The sequence below is a fragment of the Manacus candei genome, unplaced genomic scaffold, assembly GCF_025592945.1.
Source record: "Manacus candei isolate 608988 ecotype Guabito, Panama unplaced genomic scaffold, ASM2559294v1 h1tg000008l, whole genome shotgun sequence".
Lineage (NCBI taxonomy): Eukaryota > Metazoa > Chordata > Aves > Passeriformes > Pipridae > Manacus > Manacus candei.
In genome coordinates this window covers 14927299-14944360 of record NW_026138056.1, presented here as the reverse complement: position 1 = coordinate 14944360, position 17062 = coordinate 14927299, and the positions used below count along the sequence as shown (strand labels likewise).

The window sequence follows — 17062 nt, the reverse complement described above, 5'->3', positions numbered from 1 at the left end:
GATTAGAAGAATTTCCAGCCTTTCTTATCATCCACAGCAGGGACTTCTGCTACCACAGCTGTAATGGTTGCAAGACACCACCCTGCAGTTATACCAGCAATAATGCATCTCTGTACCTGTATGTAAGGCCATAGAGTAGTTTCTGCTTTCACCAAAAAGGTTTGCACCAAGACTCACTTGCTCACATCACTTTCTGCCAGCTCTGCCACTTAACGAAGCAATCTGAGTGGCTTCCCTCTAAGTCAGACCACGTGTTCCTGCCTCCATGACGTGTTCTTCCCCAACCCCCCTTTCTTCTTTATTTAGAACTTGATTATTTCCCCAAACAACCATGTGAATGTTTGTGCCAGCATCCAGGGAGATGGGCAGCCCAGAGCAGGAAAAGCAGTTTGGTGAGAGCAGGATTATTATTTCGGCTACAATATTGGTTTACAGTAACTGGAGAAGGATGGCCTCAGACTGACACAACTGGTTCCCATTTCAGACTTCTCAGCGCAAGGCCTGTATTTCACCTTTTGTCAGTTAACACAATGCGCTCCCTCCAGCCGCTCCCGAACCTACATGCCAGATGCAGCTGGCTCGCCTCAGCTATAACCCCTTGGGTTGCTACATCTGGACGCAGAGGAGGGGAGAGGCGGAGGTACCACCCTGCTGAGGGAAAGCAGAATTACCAAGCTTGAAGGAGCTCCACACCCCCACATGTTCCTCTGCTCGAGCCTAATGTCATGTCCCTGCTCTCTCAGCGATATCAGTGAAGTTTTCCAGTTGTTGCCATTAAAACCAATTGCAACTAAATTTATAAAACTAGAAGAGGTGCCGATGTACATACATCTCCTTCTACCTTCCCCCAGTAATGAAAAGAAAACAGAAGAGGCAAATCACAACACACTGTTAAGACCTATTAGAATTAAATTTTAAAAGGCAAGTATATTTCAGTAAAATGACTTAAATTATGTCAAGATTTAACCATTTATGGAAATAATAGAAAAGTATTGCCAAGTAAAGTACTGTACAAAGTACTCTACTAAGTACTACAGAGTTTAAAACTGTTTATAATTTATGAGAATTATGGATTTCTTTCTTCATATCAGAAATCTTTACATCTTTAATATGTTACTCAATGTTGAGCTACCAGACTGTTATATGACATTATTTTATTAAATAATATTTCTCCCCGATAGAAACAACAGCATTAAAGCAAATTGCTATGCTGATCTTAGAGTGATTAATTTTTCTTTCTTTATACTCACTAGTAAAATCTTACTGAGTTATCCTAATTAAATTGGCATATTAACTTTGCCCATTCCTAAAAATTAATGCATACCAACATGTTGGGCTGCCAGAGCTTGCTATGCTGTGCCATTTCAGTCACACCATCCACCTGCCTAAGTAATCAATTGTCCAACTCAGGAAGAAAGTTCTTAATGCTTATTACAATTTCTTTGGAAATTTTTACCTGGAAAGAATGTATCTATTCATTGAATGGCAATACTGAAACCAAAGTTATTTTAATATAGGGATTTTACTGCTTTTACTTGATGGAAAGTAAAAGGGTCTTGGTTACCACATACAAGCTCTTCCAGTCAGTCAAAAATTTTTACTTCACTGCTAACAGCGTGCAGTTACAGATTTCTCAACCACAGTGGACTTGCTTGGACTTGTTTCCTTTTTATTATTTTTTCCCCTCTCATTTTCTTTTGTCTCGTTTTCTTTGGTCCTTTCCTTTCTCTTTCTTTTCCTTCTCTCTCATCTCTATTTCTCTCCTTTCTTACTCTTTTTTCTCTCTTTTTCTCTCTCCCACCTTGTATTTCTCTGTTTTTCTTTCCCCTTACATTTCTCTCTTTTTCCCTTTATATCTTCTCTCTCTCTCTGTTCTCCTCTCCATCTCCTGTTCTCTCCTTTCTTTTCTTTCTCTCATTTTTATTGTCTTTTCTTTCCCGTATGTATTTTCTATCCTTTTCTTTCCTCTCTTCATTTTTTCACCTTTTCTCTTTCCTTTCTTCTTTGTTTTCTCTTTTCTCAATTTTACTTTTTCTGTCTTCTTTTTAATTTCTCTCATTTTCTTCTCCTTTCTTTCCTCTTTTCCTCCTCATTTCTTTTCTCTTTACCTTGTTTCTTCCTCTCTCTTTTTCTCCCTTTATTTCTTTCCTCTTGTGGTGGGTTAGCTTTGGCCATAAGCCAAATGCCCACCCAGCCATTCACTCCCACCTCCTCAACAGGAATCTGAGAGGAAAGGGGATGAAAAACTTGTGGGTTGAGATAAAGGCAGGCAGATTGCTTACCAGTTACCACAAGAGACAAAACAGACTCGACTTGAGGAAAATTAATTTATTGCCAATTAAAATAGATTTGGGTAGAGAGAAACAAAAGCTTCCCTCTTCCAGCCTCAACGTTCCTTTTTCATTCCCGATTCTTTTACCTTCCCCACACTGAGTGGTGCTGAGGGATGGAGGGTTACAGTCAGTCCACAGCAGCTTCTCTCTGCTGCTGCTTCCTCCTCACGCTTTTTGTCTGCTCCAGTCTGGGCTCTCCAGGGGCAACACCTCCATCAGGAAATATCCAGATGTCCCAGCATAGTATTCTCCACATGCTGCAGTGAGGATATCTGCTCTGGTGTGGCCCTCCACAGACTGCAAGGGCCCCCCCTCCACACTGGTGCCCAGGGCACCTTCTCCCTTCCTTCTTCTCCGGCCTTGGCATTCACACTTCTGTTCCACACATTCTTTTTTTATTCTCTTCCTCTGCCTGAGTGCTGGTTTTGTCCTTCCTTAAATATGTTACCACAGAGGCACCACTGTCTTGGTTGCTGGGCTCAGCTATGTCTTGTGGTGGGGTTGTTGGAGTCAGCTGTGTCTGCACAGAGGCCAACCTGCAGCCCCTCACTGCCAGTGCTGTGTTATGTACACCTCTCCTCCTTTCCCTCTCTTTTCATTTTTTTCATTTCCCTTTCCTCTCTCCTTTATCCTCCTACTTTCCCATCTTCTCTGTCTTCTCTTTTTCTCTCTCCTCTCTTCGTTCTTCTCCCACTTTTCTCTCTTGCCCTCCCCTCCATCCTATCATATCTTATTCTGATAAAAGAATTATACTTCTTTTAAAGCAGAAGTATAATATAATAATAATAAACCTTTTTATGAAGCATGAACAACTGAAATCCCTAAATTTAATTCTATTTTTGTTCATTTCTATTAAAAACCAAAGAAAGTGCACCATGTCTTATGCCTTCTCTTTCACAAAAGTTCAGGAAAATTCCCACAGTTTCTTTTTTTCTTTCTCCCCAGTTTTCAATTAGGATATGACTTCTAACTGAAGGAATTTAGAATTTTGAAACTAAATGTCAAATTCTGGCACAATTATGCAAAAGCAACATGTTTAACACCCAAAACATCGCACCCAATCCAAAAAGAGAAAGCCAGAACATATGAGAACGACCTACTTCTTCATCTTCAGTTCTTATTCAATTGAAAAAAATAATTGTGAAGTCTATTGTATCATGCAAGAGAATGAACAAATAAAAATAAACATTCCTTCCCTTACAAAAGATTTTTCTCAATATTCTTGTATTTGAAGAGTAATTCAGTACTTGAGAAAGTTTTACTCAATTACTCATTTTCTACTAATAAACAGGTAGAAAAATCAAACTGATACAAAGAATAAGGAAGCTCAGAATAATCACAAATAAATAAAGATTAGATCCAACAATGAATTACTCTTTTCTAGTAATACTTATTCCTACAATAACAGTTGTATAAGCAAGACCGTAATTTCACCTTAAACATTATAATAAATGTAATTACTACAACTTGGTTGACTAATAAATGCCAATTATGTGCCTAAAATATTTTTGTTAAGGCTCTCATCTGTAAGAAAAACCTGAAAATAAATGCAGAATGGGCAATCACAGTACGCCCTGTAACTTTAACAATATAGCAACAAATTATTTGTTTTATTGTGTCAAATTAAAATATTTGTGTGGATATGAAATGTTTTAAGTTATACTTGTTGTACATTAGGGAGTTTAACTTGGCAAAACAGCATAGTAAAATTTCTTTCCTTCCCTCAAAGGACCAAGCAGATACTTTTATTTTTGTGTTTTAACTCACTCCAGCTGTTGCAGTTCAGTCTATTAGTAGATCTCCTTATTCTTTTTTGACTTAAAACAGCTCCTTAAGTCTGGAACTGAGAGATTTAAGTTTCTATTTAACTTAAAAGTAAAAGACAATCTAATTTCAAAATGTCACACACAAAATTTTAAAATTATAACAGTAGAAACCATCAAATATTTTGTGCAAACATAGGACTGATAGCTAAAAGTTTTAGACTGGCCATTCCTGATAGGCATATCATTCCATCTGAAAGGAAGTTTGATTCTCCTGAAGTCATTAATAAAGTCCCTCTGAATGTAGAAGCTGAGACATGCCTAAGAGAGTCAAAGAAACTAAAAATAATGTGGCTTACAAAAAACCACAGTCTTAACCACAAATTGCTTATTGTTTTTAATAAAGAATTAAATGATACATTTAGTATTAAATTAATTAACAGTACAAATCATGTCATTACTTCGTGGACTGTAGCTCAGGCACAAATAATCTTGTATCAACACTATTTTAGTTTATACAGTTCATTACATCATCTGACTGAATGACATTTTGATGCAATAGTTTACATTTATACCATTAAGCTACTACTACAGAGAAAGGTTAATGGTTGGATTGGGTTTAGTGGTGTTATGTTTTGGATGAAGGGGACAGAGTTAAGAATATAAATACAGTTTGACTGCTTAATCTTCACTGGCCAAGAAGATTCCTGGACTGAATCTAACAAAACCAAAACAACAACTTCCTGCTTGTCATTGATTCTTCATATCTTCCCAAAGAGTTCCTTGTTGTCATTTACAGGTCAGGTTTTTTATCTTTGTGATTACTGCAGGGGACACATATTTTTTACAAAATGATTTCATATTTGATAATGGTTACCTAAAGTAGTTACCAGTCTAGAGGACAATAACTTCAGGTGTACTGGTAACATAAAAAAAAAAGGAAGGAATAGCAAGTAATGGGGGACATTTGCAAGAAAGATTAGTTGTCTGGATCCCACACTTGTTTTATTTTCTAATTAAATATAAAAGCCTGCCAGTGAAGCTCTGAATGGTGTATCTTGACAGATTCCTGATAGCAAATAAACATATCATAAGCTTATTGAAACACAAACTATACAGCAGTAGCTACAGAAGCTGTAAGATCCTAAATAGGGTTACTCAGCTGTGTTTGCTTGGTATTTTCTTGCTGGAAGGAAGTATTTACTAAAAAGAGCTACGAGATCCCATTTTCCTTTCCTCATAATAAAATACAAGGAAAACCAAAAGAAATTAGGGGAAAAAAGTCAATTTGTCCTCTTTAGCTGTTGAGGGCAGACAGCAAAACGGTTCTTAGGGATCATTTGAGCTCTTTCCCATACTCTTTGCTACTGGAGCAACTGAGCAAATGACACATTTGAGTATAATAATTTTATGATTTACAACTTTATATAAGGGCACGTGTATGAGTAGTGAGGTGAATTTGTGTCTGCAGGTGTATTTACATACTACCCCATAAACACAAGTTTCATACATACAAATTTTAAGTTCTTTTATTTATACTTTGATTTGAGGTATATGTTTTGGTTCCCTGTTCTCTGTTAATGTTGAAAATATTTGCCAGCCACACAGTTACCGGTTCTAGCAAACAGCTATCATAAAACAGACTCACTGACAAATGCAGAGTTTATTGGGATTACAAACAGAAGATAGGAGCTTTCTATATTGCTGAAAGAAAATAAAATCTTGAATAAAACATGTTCTTCTTAACATGACAGTACATAAGCAAAGAAAATATGTTCAGGTACTTTTTAAATTCTGTTTTGAAATGAAGAGCTTGCACGTAATTTAATTTCACAGTAATTAGGACTACCTATGAGACTCAAAATTAATAAAATGGAATTGCTATCAGCTGGACTTAGATAGAAAAGAAATTCATGTACATAACAAATTTTCTGAACAGTTATACCTGATCTTTTTCATTGTCCTTAGACAGTGAAATTCTGAGGGTTTTTTTGGGGGGTCTTGATTCTAAAAAAATGTACTTCAAAATTTTAAATTAAATGTGCCAGTGCACAGCTAAAAGAGAACTAGGAAATGTTTCAGCTCATGCAGTACAAATAGGAAAAAAAAAACAAAAGAAAAGAAAAATCCTAGATTTTTCCGTATTTTTTCCCCTTCAGTTAAGAAATGGTTTCATTACAGGTAAACTGAAGCATATACACCCATGTCTTTATAAAAACAAAGACATCCACAGCAAACTGTTCCAGAAAAATAAATTATTACTAGAAAATTATGCTTTCATAGAAAGCCTGACAATGTTTTCTTCTTTCACATTCAAGTAAAACAGATTTAATTCAGTCTGCCAGAAATGGCTATGCTTCTGTTCTGTGAAAAATATGCTAATGATGAAAATAAGGACTTGACAATTTACTGAATACTAAGCGGAAAATCTGTAATGAATTGCCTGGGTTGTAGTGTTCAGTTTAGGCTCATTTTTCTTCCTCAGTTGCTATGGAATACTAGAAATAGCATAAAGAAGATTATACTATTTTGTGGGATGTTGTGCATGTCCCTTAAGACAGAATGCTTAGAAATAAAGACAAAAGTCAGCTGTGGGATAAATGAAATTCAAAGCAGTAATAAATAATAGGCTTAAGTACTAACTTTTCAATGCAAAAGAGAAATACAGAGAACAAAACAGAAATGCCAAAAAAATTCAACCCCAACAAATAAATCTCAATCAGCAACTAGCAAGTTGAAACCTACAGTAATTCATTTTACACCTGCAAGGAAAAGCAGCTTCTTAGGTTACTCAGATGGTGCAACAAAAGCTCATAAATCCATTAAATGAAGGCATGTCTTCAAGTTCCCAGCCAGACTTCAATTTTGACTGCAGGTTTTAAGCCTTCAACAGATTAAACCCTTTTCCTAAGAATATTTTATCAGAGTGTACATTCAAAAGGTGACTCCTTCTAGCTAAAGTGTCTGTATTCTTCTGTGTTTGAAATTTTTATATATACGGCTGCTCCTGACAGGCTTATGTGTTGAATCGCATTTGTCCAAATACTATCTAAAGTAAATACAAGAGATTATTCTTGCCTTTTCCAAGCACAAGAGAGCTGAACAAGGTTGCTGGCTACTCAGAAAGATTTCATTTTGCCCCTAATCAGCATACACTGATACTAAACTCTCTTGCAGGTCTTGCTTCTGACTTTTATTTTAAAATACAAGTACCTATGTACTATAATGTTAATAAGTGGCAGATCTTCATTTCAGAACAATGATGGAAAGAAGAACACATGCTGTCAAATCTCAGTTTCCCCAAAATATTTTTGAAAATTTTGCATATGGACAACAATGGACAACTATTATTGGAAAGCTCTTCTATGTCCTTGCTTTCCTCGAAAAGATGCTAGCAAAACAATCTGATAAAGGAAGTAAAATAGAAGAATGTATTCAATCTAGTCATGATTCAGTTTATAGGAACTGCAGGCAGACTTTGGATAAAAGAATAAGAAAACACTCTGTAGACTGGAAGATCTCATCTCTTCAGTCATTTTTAAAAAAGAAATCAGTCTTAAAGCACTATACTATAGGAAACATACTACACACACAAAAAAAACCAAAACAACCACCAAATAAAACAAAGCTCCCACCCCAAACAAATAAACCAACCAAAAAAACTTTCACTGAAGATCTGGTGAAACTTTCATAAGGTAACTTCTGCGAGTATCTAACTGTTTTGAACGTGTTCAGGATATTTTTATTTAATTTCTCTCTCTCTGAAAGAGAGACATTATTTTTAAAGCAGAAGTACTCTTTGAAATACCGAAACATGAAAGAAAAAAGATCTGTAGCATACAGCGTAGTTACGCTGTCTAGGAGAAATGTGAGAAGACAGATATGACACAATACACTCTTTTGGGATAATGTTACACATATGGTAACACCAATTTATAATGCAGAAGGTTTCTCTTTTCATCAGCCTGAACTACATTATTGCTTTTCAGTCTCTTTCCATAGCAGTCTACACTGAGACACAACATAAAAAAAAGACAAAACAAACTCTTACATTAAATATCAAAATATATTGATAAAAGAATCATTACACTATGAAAAACAACACTGAAATCGTTGATGTCTCCTACTTCAAAATAAAATGTCCTTTACAGGAAGTGTTTTCATGACTGTACAAAATAAACAGTAAATCTTTTAAGATCATCAGCATCTGCACTGCTATCCATTATTTGTTACATTTAAGTTGTTGGATTTACACTTGTATTAAAAAAAGAATATCTTTAACATTACCTTAACACGTTATGGAGATCTTAATTTCAGCAAATTAGGCTGTCATAAAGAGGACTTGGGTATGCATTCAAAAATAAAATATTTTTCCCCATACAGATCTTTACAATTTGAAATATGTTTATCACATCACAAAATCTAACACCACAATTTTTCCTATTACAGTTAAACAACTGAACTTTTAAAATTTTCACATATCCTCTGAATTATTGTAGCTTGAATATCTAACAATCCTACAAGTCACTCTTCCTTACCAGTAAAGCAATCAAGAAATAAAACAAAGGTTTATACAGTGCACAAGCATAATATTCTTTGAGAATATACAGACTGGGTTTGTGTGGAAGGAATAAAAATCTAAATGGTTGCACAAGTAAAATAAAAATATTTTAATAGCACTGTGGAAGCAAGCGTGTCACACACTGGATTCCTGTTTTCACAATCTTTGCAGATGTGTTTTGCAGAACTGCTATCAGAGGTAAAGCAAACAAGTTTTTGGCAGATCTTTCAAAAAATTAAAAAAAAAAAATCAAACAGTACTATTTCCTATTACATGAGAGGTGGAAAAGTGGTTACAATGTATGTTTTAGCACACAAACACAGAGAAATATTGTACCAAATGGAAAACTGAAGTCCTGAACACTTCGTGAGCACAAATGCATATGAAAATACAGCAGCAACATGTTAATCTTAAAAAAAAAAAAAAGAGAATCAACTGTTCTGAAATCTAGAAAGGAAGTTATATGAACTTTTCTAAACTGTTTTAAACCATCAATTGAAGGTCATAATAAAATTCTGGAATTGTTCTATTTACTCATAACTGGTCCTAGAATCAAACTAAAGAAGGACACTTGATTGCTCCCAAGTCAGGACATGAAATAAATACTGGGATGTCTACACTGTAATACTTAGGAAAATTGCAGGGACACAGCATGGAGTTTGAGTCCTCAAAGTAATGGAAAAAGAATGACAGCAGATTAGGATAACTGGAGACCATGGGATAGGAGATGCAGTATGAGAAAGAGTGAAGATTCACCTTGCAGAAACTCTTGGGACAAGGGATTCCATATAGATGGGAACTAGTAGATACTGCACTGGCAACACCTCCTTACTGGACAAGATATTGGGAGTGGAGGAGCAGAGGACCAGGATATATTCATATCTCTGCATTTGGCTTTGATAAATATTACTTTGCTTCTGTCTCCACTCTCTTTTTACATATGCTCAATTAATATTCTTAAAAGTAAGAGCAGTATCCTCCAAAGTATTCTGCGTCATACTCAAAAGGTTCTTACAATTCACATTGTGTCATTTATCATCTGAAATACTTCTAAAATTAAATCCACCACTTAATAAAACTAACACAAGACTTTTCATCTGTGACATAAGCATGATTTTTAGCCTGCCTGTAACAACTGGGGTACCTGTTACTTAAAAGAACCAAAATGAAACAAAGGTAATTTTATAAAAAACGCTGACACGCAGACTGATTCTACCGGACTGTTTATTAAAGTCTCTAGACAGAGATTCAACTGTCCTGTGAAGGAAAGAAGAGCAGCATTGAAGCTAACACAACAGCCCAGATAATTTCTAAAATACTAGAAATATGGAGAAGAAATTAGGTCAATGGTGGGTCAAGCAAAAAAAAAAAGTACATTCAAGGTAGTAAAATGTCTTATATTGAAATGTATCTTGTATAATATACATAATGGAAGATTCACCATCACTAATAAATAAAAATTCTGTCATCTTTGCATTAGCTGAGGGAAAACGTTTGAGGTTTTATTATTTTACACCTGTTTAATTTGCATCCAAAACTAGTTTTCCAAATCAATACAGAGGTGGGATTACTGCTGTCCAGACATAAGCAAGCTAGCTTTAAACTAACAGTAATCACAATGCAGCAACATGGAGTCCAGAACTCACAACCCTGACGTTTGGCTTGAGCTAATACCATAGTTGTTTTAGGGCTCCATCACTCTAAAACGTGAAATAATTACCACAGAGGTGGCAAGGGTGTGATTATGCAAGTTAAAGTGCCAAGGTTGGAACGCAGTAATATAGGAAATTCACCAATTTTTACCAGGCTAAACTGCACCGTGCATAACAATGCTGGGAATGCCTAAGCAAGAAGGAGCAAGCCTGAGATTTTCAGCTGGCAAATTGCTGCTATCAAAACGGCCTACCAAATTAGGCAGTTTGTTGTTACACTGGGAAGAAGTGCGTTTCAAAGAGGTGTCTGAAGTGAATTTATGCAGAAAGACAGGTTGTACTGAAAGCTTGTTTCTTTCACTACTCTACAGCCAAAAGCCACATCTGTAGATGCATGAAAATCAACCTAATAATGCCAGGCAAAAGAATCTGAATAGCTTTCTCTCTCTCTTTCCATCAAGGCTTCCTTTCAGTCCATTGCAGGGAATAACTATCTTCAGACAAAACAATGCACTCCCTTCAGCTGAAGAGGCTCCCAAATAAATTCTATCAGACATATGCAACCACAGAAGCCTTTTAACTGTACGTGCTCTTCTATTAACAACCAGAGCCTTAAGACAAAAACTGTGGTCCTTTCAATTAATTTTTTAATTGGAGAGCATTTTCTTTTTTTCTTTTTTTTTTTAGTGAAAGATAAAAACTATGACTTAATTATGAATCATAATGACATCTTGGAATGACTTTACAGAGAAAGAAAGCAAAAAATTCTCTGTCTACATGCATACACAATAAAACAAGGAACTTTAAAATGATAAACAACAGAAGACAGTTGCCAGCTCATTTAGCCTATTTACAGAAACAGCAGCATTCAGAAGGGATTTTATTTTTAAGTCAATAGCTCTAAGGATGAAGTATGCAAAGGCTTAAAGAGACACTGTCAGAAAGATCAAAGGATTCAAAAGTGATGGTAATATTTTCAGGAGTCCCCTCTAACTTCAAAGCTAAATACAGACCCTGCACGGATCATGTGTTTTATTCCACTGATGACTCCACTCAGCAGTTCAAAGTGCGTTTAATTCTAGCTAACCCACTAGTTTCATATTTCTGTAAAAAGTGTGTAAATCTAGTAAGAGTGTCTTCGAGACTATTATTAGCGTCATACTTTGCTGCTTTCCTAGGCTCAGAAGACTTAATATGTTATGATATCATTCATGATAAATATTATCAACACTGTGGAGTGGAGAAGAAACAGCACTATTGCCAGTGCCAATGGCAAGCACCTCTTAGTCTTCTGAAAGACTACTGTCACAACAATAAGTCAATAGATAGCTTAGTCTTGCGGAGCAAAAGACAAAACATGCAGAGGAAAAAACTGATGATGAGGAGATAGGACTGACTTCGATTCCCACAGTTGAAACTAAGATCAACAAAGAAACATCAAGAGAAAGAAGTTTAAGACTCTTATTGGAAAATGAAAAACAGAATGAGACAAAGGGACTTCTTTTAAACTCTTCTATGAATTACCTGAACAGAATCAAAGTTACTTGACCATACAGAGGTCAGTTACTCTAGCTGAAGCTGAACAGCAAAACCACTATGAAATTATCCCATTCCAGTCACAATCCTGAGTCTAATGGAGGAGGAAAGCAAATAGCTAGCATAGCTGTGGGCTAAAGTAGTACTCCAAGAAATTAAACAGTGCTTGTCCCATTTTGAAATTTTATTGGCTTTTAACTTGGACTGAGAAACCTTGGCTTTAATCTTATCCAGACAAGTCAATTTCCCAGCCTCACCATGCAAAGGACAAAAGGAACTACAGAAAGCCAAGACATAATCTAGGGTTATTAGCATCAAACATTTATCAGAGGTTGGCTGGATATTCTCCCCTAGGACTCAAACAATATGTACGGCCCAAGTACTGAAAACTGATCTAAAAAACTTCATAGAAAACCGCGGATCAAGGGATATGCTAGTTCATTCCTCTAGTTCAGGGCAGGATCAACCAAATCTGCATAACTCCTGACAGACATGTATCTACATTGGCTTTGGAGAGACGTAGAGATCTCTCACATCTCTCCCACAATTCATGACAGAAATCAATTAAAAAATTTTAAAAAAATTTCTACTGTCTAATCAGAATCTTCTCTTACCACAATTTTAAAAGGCCTTATTTCTTGTTCTGTCCATATCAGACATTCAAGATAACATTCCTCACTCTTTCGTATCTTTTATATAGTTGAAGACTCACTATGTCTATAGTCAATCTTTTCTTCCTTAATCCAAACACCTAATTCATACCAACTTCTGTCTTATTTTTGTCTCCCTGATAATTTTAAGCAGTCTCAATTGGTCCTATTCTTCATGAAGGTGCAGTGCCCCAAACAGAAAGGAACAGATAGATTATTTCTGGTGATTTCCAGGCAATTTCCAGGTAATGACAAAAAAGGACAAAACCAAGGATGATACTTGGGTCAGAGTTTAATATAGCAAGAAACTAAGAGAATTAGAGAGAAGCTTTTTTTTTTTTTCTGTGAGAATCAGCAAAAATTTTTCAAACACATGATGACCTAGTTAAATATACCCATTATGACCACACAGGCATCTCCTGGGAAAAGAAAGACAGAGACAGAGAAGCATCTGGCAAGTTTCTGAGCCTGTGTTAGGAACAAAAAATCCTTGAACAGAAGATGCAAAAAGCAGTTAGAAAGGAAGGCAGTACTAGGTTTGACTTGAACCCGTGGGGAAGAGCCAGCTGAAAACATTGAGTGGTCGTGCAGGAATGATTCTTCATTTTTAGGAAATTAAGGGAGAATACAAAAAAAACCCAAAATTGGCTTTAGGAAATTAAACTTCAGCAAACTCACTCACACAACATGGATAAACACATTTGTGTAAGCACACTAACAGATAGGAAGCTGGCTTGCTCTTCCATGACTGAGCACTTATACCAAAAACAGAGGTGCTAATGCCTAATCAGAAAGGTGTCTATGATTAGGCTGCTAAAATCAACACCAGGAAAAAACACGGGAAAAACTGATTAGATGATAAATAAGTAAATTAGATATTCTCAAATCAGTTAAATCTGCTGAAATTCACCATAGGTAATTAAAGCTGACTGGATCAGTCTCAGAATTATCAACAGTCATTTTTGAGAATTTGTAGAGGATAGCAGTAATTCCAAATGGCTGGAAAACACTTAGTGAATAGCTTAAAAAAAAAAAAAAGGATGAAAGAAGGTTGGTCCAAAGAAGTAGACGTGCAACAACTGAATTTCAATTCCCCTCAAATATGGAATAAAAATTATTTAGAAGCATTTAGCAAATAAGAAGTTGAGTAATACATAGAGCTGTCAAGAACAAGTTACTTCAAATCTATCAAAATATTATTTGTGACATAGCAGCAGACCCCGTAGCTAGAGAAGCAGCAGTAAGTATCCTATAGCCCAAGCAGGCAACCTACAGCCTGACTTAATGATTGTTTGGAAATTGTTTCTCATGGGACTTCCATAAGCAAAAAAGAGAAATATGTCATGTTGCAAAAGGAAACAAGTTCTAATAAGCAGTTGACACTAAACTTGGAAGAGCTGCAAGCATGCTGAAAGATGAGAGTACATGGTTAAAGCAATCTTATTGAGTTAGAGAAACGGTCTGCAGAAAACCTGAACACAATTCAGTAATGGAAATTCTAGACCTTAACAGGAACAAGTAACAGGAGAAATACAAGATGGAGAACAACTATTGAGGCAGCAGGCCAGTGAAAAGGAGCACTGAGGCTAGAGTGGATCATACTCTGGCTAGTAGTCTATGGTACACTAGAAAAATCCCATGCCTGGATGCATACACACCAGGTTGCAACTCTAGAAATTTACAACAGGAGAGGGAAATGTTTTCAAAACAAGGGGACAGCAGGTTCTAGGATAGAAAATCCAGAGCACTGTGCACTGAAGTGAGCTGGTGCCTGTTTTCCTTGTAAAGAGATTTCAATGTCCAGGACTGTTGGTCTGACACTGTTCACAGGTGTTAGTGTAAAATAAACACCCCTCCTCCCCACCATTCACAGAAGAAAACCAGCTTTTTCTATATCCTCAAAATGTTTGCCTTAAAACTTTTTTTTCCTTCTAGGTAGCAGACCTGCCTGCCGACCATTTTACAATCAACCACCATACCAGGAAAAGTATTTAACAAGTACCCCCTCAAAGACACAGAAAACCAGGTAGGCTATAACCTCTCACAGGATGTATCAGTGAAGTTTTTATTTTTGTTTGTAACATATATCTGCTTTGTAACTCAGGAATTTTCCTCCTTTTGCATTTAATTATTTGAGTAATACAAAAATAAATATGCAACTTGATGTCTTTATGGCAAACAGAAAAAAAGAGGCTGTATAGTCTGACAGTGTCTTTTTAAAGATTATACATAATGACAATGAGATTGCTGAAAATCATACATTATTTTTTCAGATTTACTACCACAGCAAAAAGCTTTAGATTAATTAATGCTGCAATAGATATGAAAAATGACTAAGCCAATTAATCTCATTCATCTAAAAATGGAACAGTAGAGAGGAGAATTTTTGAAGAACTTCATTTAGAATTACCAAGGTTCTCCTGACAATGATAATCAGTATAAAGGAATAAGTAAAGTATATTAAAGTAGTAACATATTCCTGGCACAAGTTCAGACTTGGAAGAATACACAAATCAATACAGAATAAAATACACTCATGCCATTCTGCTGCTTATGGCCAGGTAACTGCACATCATAAATTTACATCCCTTGCTCATCTTAGCTGGCTGCAGCAAAGAGACCAGGAAAGACCATCTTTAGTAAAAGCAAAGGCACCACACTGGCAAAAAGGTACCGAAAAAGATTGCAGGCAGGATGAACTGAACGGGAGACTTTAAATTCAAGTACTGTGAAAACATTACATACACACTGAGGCCCAATCAATGAATACATGTACGAAGTCAAATACCTTACTGGATCCTACTAAGAGTTAGGCAAGAAGATAATCTTGCAAGTTTGTGCCAAATCAATATTGAAATGCAGCAGAAACAACTTAACATAAAATCAGAAGTTAAATGCAAATCCAAAAAATCAGTACAGAATCAACATTTTTTCATTTTACAACTGCAGAATTTAGAATATTTAGGCTAAGGAGTTTAGGATCACCAAGCCTATAACATAGTAGAATGTTTCAAGTATGGAGAAAAGAATATTGAATTTATCCTTCTCAGTTTTGTAGGTACTCAGGACCACATATAGCATCCTGCAATCTACTACACATTCACACATATCTGCACATATTATACTATGAATAAAAATCATAACAAATCTGAATTTCTTTCCCATTTCTCTGCAATTCTGTTTCCTAGTAACTGAAGAAATGAAAGAAGTTCTAGCTTTGAACCTCTTTAAAGGAATCTTTCTCTTATTATCCATTCTGCAACAATTAAAAAGGGCTTTGACATTTTCTATACTTAAAACATAAAACATTGCCTTCATTCCCTCCCATAGGTTTTCCACGCCAAATTTTATTCATGTTCTGATCACGGATACAAGAATTTTTAAAATTACAAAGACGCGCTATTATCAGGCATTTGAGCCCCTCCCATGCAGTTGTCTCATATCACAAGACGTAAGAAGAAGAAAGCAATCTAATCACTGCTGTGAGAAACAGTATCTTAGTAAAACAGATTTTCAAAATTGTGTTTTCTTGCTTTTTTGTTCTTGTATGCAAATCGTTGCAGCATAACACACATTTGGACATTCATTTTCTAAAGTTTTCATCCCCTTGTTTCCTTGGCATCATTGCCAAATATGCTTGAAGCAGTTTCTTGGCAGGAACTAATGCACTTCTTAAATCTGTAAAAGGTGGTAAATTCAACTTCATCTCGCACACCACCTCTTTTTTAATTTTACCAAAATACAGCTATTATGAGAATGTTATGAGGCTACCAACAAAGTAGTGCACCATTATGCAGTGCAAACAATCACACAGAGTGCTCTGTTTCTTAGGAACAACAGTGAATTCAGCAAAAATATGTCCCATGTTTACTTCTGGTTCACCTTTACATGAGATTTGAAGTTCTCTTGTCCTAGGCTTTAGGTTACACACTAGAAGGATATAATTAAAATAAAAGCAGATTTCTACCTTTGGTTTGATACAGCAACAAGTATTAAAACAATTTATTAAAACAGAAAGACTTTACTATAACATTTGGAGAAGAGGAAAGTGCATCTTGTAGGAAACCCCACCAAACAACCAATTTTTCCTTATTATTACTTCCTGCTCAAGTTTCTATTTGCAGGTCACTACAGGAGCTACCAAGTAGACAGTCACCTTTCAGAACAAGAAGCTGTGTGCACATCTGAACCAGGTGTCTATGGAAGACAACTGTTTATTTCTGTAGGTTCTGGATAACCCATCTCTCCCCCTAAAAGCCTAATCATTATTGCTGAAATCTACATCCAGAGTATGCTGTTATTAAGCAACTCTGCAGTGGAGTTGCTGCATCAGTTATCAGTTGCTGTATCCATCCTCTGCAGCCACACAGATAAGCTCCCAGTGTTCAAACACCCCTATCCTTCCATTCCCAGTTCTTTATCAGCATAACCCCTGTAACCACAGGCAACACCACCATGTCCTAACAGTGATTTAAGTGCCAGACCACAAACCCAAGGGAGAGGAGAAGTGTGCCGAGCTTCACCTTGCACTTTCTCCATGCACACAGTGGCAGAGGTAACCCAGCTG

At 36.0% G+C, this 17062-nt stretch overlaps 1 protein-coding gene across 1 annotated transcript in view; it reads right to left on the bottom strand.

Annotated features, from left to right (window-relative positions):
- The window catches only part of ASXL3 (ASXL transcriptional regulator 3), a 129807-nt gene that overhangs the window by 86273 nt on the left and 26472 nt on the right, over positions 1 to 17062 (bottom strand). The window contains exon 3 of the mRNA XM_051769645.1: positions 17026 to 17028. Within this exon, the coding sequence (XP_051625605.1) occupies positions 17026 to 17028 (3 nt within the window). The remainder of the gene's footprint in view (positions 1 to 17025; positions 17029 to 17062) is intronic.